General features: G+C 41.7%; 1 protein-coding gene across 10 annotated transcripts in view; it reads left to right on the top strand.

Annotated features, from left to right (window-relative positions):
* Positions 1-2,176: 2,176 nt before the first annotated feature.
* tnika (TRAF2 and NCK interacting kinase a) overlaps positions 2,177-3,867 on the top strand; it is a 101,066-nt gene continuing 99,375 nt past the window's right edge. For 3 of the 10 annotated variants that reach the window (XM_037977654.1, XM_037977656.1, XM_037977657.1), the window contains exon 1: positions 2,177-2,529. In XM_037977654.1, the coding sequence (XP_037833582.1) occupies positions 2,473-2,529 (57 nt within the window). In that variant the 5' untranslated portion in view covers positions 2,177-2,472. The remainder of the gene's footprint in view (positions 2,530-3,867) is intronic. The other 7 variants (XM_037977660.1, XM_037977655.1, XM_037977661.1 and 4 more) reach the window with 3 other exon arrangements.

Below are 3,867 nucleotides of genomic sequence, written 5' to 3' on the forward strand. Positions count from 1 at the left end.
GTCCAGATCTCAATGCTGTAGGTTTTATTTGTGCTTCTGTCTCTATATAAACACAGAGACACGTTAGTCACAGTCTGTGAGAGTCGCGTGCAGTCTGTGCAGCCGTCTGGTGGGAACACGCAGCGCACTGGCAGGGCCGGAAAGTGGGGGGGGGCAATGGCCCCCTGGCCCCAGTGGTTCCGGCGCCTATGACTGCAGCCCTACTGAAAGTGTATCTGACAGACACCTGAATCTAGATATGTATGTATGTGTATCTATATGTATCTATAAGATTTATCCTTAAGAATATTTGGTAGTGAGTGTGGGGACCCAGATCCACCCCTCAGGACATGAGGACAGCACGAGGAAGAGCAGAGGCACAGACACACATCGGCCCCCCAAGCCCGGAGCCCCGGGGGCCCCCCGCAGGGACAACCAGACCCCACCCAAGAGCGCAGCAAAGGAATGTATATTTAAAGTTGATTTTCAGGTCATCATCATTCTTGAAAAAGTCCAGCTTGCTTGTCCTCAAATATGTTTGGCTGTACTGTTTTCTCCAGCTAACTGGCTCTTTACTTGTTTAACCTCTCATTTATCAGAATCATCTCTAGTCATTCTCATTTCTTCAGTCTTTCTAAATCTGTCATTGTGTTTTGCTTGGTTTATTACTGGCTCTTCTTCTTGCCCTTATTGGGTGCCGTTGCCTTATTTGCACATCCCATGTCTTTAAGCTCTTGGTACTTTCCATCTTTGAACATTTTCTGACTATTTTTTGTTCAATACCGGTTATTGCGACCAAACTAGTCAGTTTTCTGAAAAAGGCTAGGTCTTCATTAAAATATTAAAGAAAAACTAAGACTGGATTTACTTAAAATCTCCCAGGGTTTTTTGTTATATCAGAAGTGGTTTGTTCTATTTAAAAATAAAATCTAAAGACTAAAATCTTAAAATTTGCTAGATTCCTTTTTTTCAAGAATGTACCTCAATACAAAGTAACACTATTGTATTTTACCTTATTATTGTTTAGGTATGTTTTTTTCTTAAACCAAATGCACTGTAGGTAAACTGATAGTGGTATAAACATCAAAATAATCTTTTAAATCTAAAAAAGCAATTAGGGAACAAAAGCAGTAGATAAAAATACAAACTGAATTTAAATAAAAGCCAAGCATTCTTTAAAATAATGCATCTTTCATGCCAGAGTTTCAGACAAAAGTTCCATTTAAAAAAACATTTTTGAGTTAGCTGAAGTTGATTGGCTGTGGTGGCCATCTAGAACTGGGCTCCAAATGTTAATGAGTTTTAAATGTATCGTATTTTCTAGATTGTAAGGCGCACTTAAAAGCCTTCAATTTTCTCAAAAAAACGACAGTGCGCCTTATAATCCGGAGCGCCTTATATATGTAAGAAGTCGTAATGTTTTATTACGGCTTTGGTAAACTACAAAGCCATGCCGCTTGCAGCATTGAGGCTCAGTTATAGTCACGCAGGGCTCCACGCAGGGCACACAGACCTGAGCGAGCAGTGTAGGCGTTTATACTTGACGCTTACATCGGTGCAGTATCCTTCCGAGAGTTTTGAACCGTTTGATTATTTTTGTGATCTCTCATGGAGGGATCATATAAATGTTGATACAGGTGAACCAGCTCTGCTAGAGCAGCAAAATCGTCCATTTTGAATGGAGCGTTGTGCATGGTCTGCATGAAGTTGCAAAAATTTGGAGGTGCACGACAATGCACCTTATAGTCCAGTGCGCTGTGTTGGGAATGACTCTCAGCTACTCATACACCAAATCTTAGCTAAATATCTGCAACACTGGTTGATGTATAGCCATTTTTATGTTTGCTAAGGTTGCTTAGGTGCGGCAGCCAAAGTTAATTGGGCTGACTCCAAATGTTAATCAGTTGTAGATGCACATCCAGTGATTACTTTCTTAGAGTTAAATTAAAATCTCTACAATGGCTCATGAGATATTTTGCTAACAACAAAACACAAACAAAAAAGTACTGCCTTTTGCCTCTAGGGCAGTCAGAAAAGGAAGTATTATTAAGCAGAAACCTAGAAGGAAAGAGAAAAGTTGCGGGGCAGGAGTTGAGGCTGCGTTTCCACCTCTTCAAACCCCGCCCACTGAGAGGCGTGGCTTGCTGCAATCTCCCCTCCTCTGGCATATTTACAGCCCGGCTGACAGAACAGCAGCACTTACAGAAGACAGTCATTCTCTGCAGCGCAGCACCTTCCTCATCCTGCAGACATGAAGCTGACAGTGCTGACGCTTCCCATCCTCCGAGCGCTCTAAGCCGTGCGCTCCCCCCCCCCCACTGCCAACCCCCCTGACCTGAAAGGGACCGCTGTTTATGACTGAGAGACATTCCCCGTAGCAGAGAGAGACAGAGGAGGGGGACCCGAGCAAGCGGAGGAGACCGCACCGACCGTCGTGACAGCCGAGGCCGTTTCTGGACATCTGGCAGCTGGCTTTTTGTGCTCCTCGTCATCATGTCGCGGGACTCCCCAATGCGGAGTGGAGGAGAGATCGACCTGAGTAACCTGAAGGTAAGATATCAAACACAATTTTAAAAAGAAAGGAAGAAAGAGATGTCCTGTTTTTCTTGCACCTGATTGTGCTCCTGTAAGCAGAGCGCAGAAGATGCAGGAGGCGGATGTGTAGCAGTCGCTTTAGCCACAGTGTGTTAAATTATAGCTCAAAGTCTGTGAACAACCACGAAGCTTCATTCAGGTCAAAGACAGGAGCCTGGTGTTGCTAATCAGAGATCATAGCTGTGATTTTTGCTGATCTGGAAAGAGCTTTAGGTGTCTTTTCTCTTCTTTTCATCCAATTAAAGGTTAAATTTTAACCTATTTACAGGACTCACTGCTGATTATTCACAGGCATTTAAAACTCTAACCCATCACACACACACTTGATGATGTTGATTCAGTTTGCTCAGAGCTACCTGTGGTGTAAGGGTGGGAATTCTTAGGCACCACAAGATTTGAGGGCTGCCAATCGTTTACAAATCAATTATCGATGCATTGTGCTTCAAACAATAAATCCTGAGCTCCAAATCTCTCAGGACTAAAAGAAGCCAAATGTTGCTCTACATTGCAGCATAAAGCAGTTTTTATTCAAACAAGATTTAAGGAACTAAGTAAACAACAAAGAAGTCAAATGTTGACTACAGTGGCATAAGATTCTGGATGTTTTGTCTTTTAAAATGATGGCCTATTTTTGTGTTCTTGGCTTGGAAAATTTATTTTAAGCCATACAGTTTTGTTTTTTTTGTTTTTTTGCTGCCCACCTTTACCCACATCATACCATGCTGTAAAATGCTTCAATACATTAGACTAGGCGTGGGCAGTATCAGATTTTGGTGCAATGCTTTCCTGTGCACATAAGGAACCTATTTTAAATATGATTTTTTTCCATCAACATCCTCTAGAAGGCTCAGTATTAATGTAACTGCACCTATATTATTTCTTCTCTGCTGTTGTGCTCATGTAAAGTAATGTTAAGAGCCTGACAAGCTGATGTCAGTGATTAACATCACTGTTAATTGTTTTAGCCTCATTCATGAGCCTATTGTAGTAGGCCATATATATTTCACCTGCTAATATGCTAACTCTTGTAGCTCGTTCCAAACATTTGTTTCAAAACAGCGTTGCCTTAAAAAGAGAGATGGGTTTTAGTTCTCTGGTAGACAAGACTAAGTTGTCCAGCAGAGAAAATGTACAGCCAACTGCACAGCAAATCCAGGAGGCCCAGATTAACACTGTCAGATTTGATTTCAACACTTTTAAAGTGTCTATATGGGTCCACACCAGAAAGTGTTAATTTAACTCTTTTTGGAGAGTTGGTACCTTAACTCTTATAAAGTGTCAAATATCAAATCT

This window comes from Kryptolebias marmoratus, linkage group LG10, assembly GCF_001649575.2.
Source record: "Kryptolebias marmoratus isolate JLee-2015 linkage group LG10, ASM164957v2, whole genome shotgun sequence".
NCBI lineage: Eukaryota > Metazoa > Chordata > Actinopteri > Cyprinodontiformes > Rivulidae > Kryptolebias > Kryptolebias marmoratus.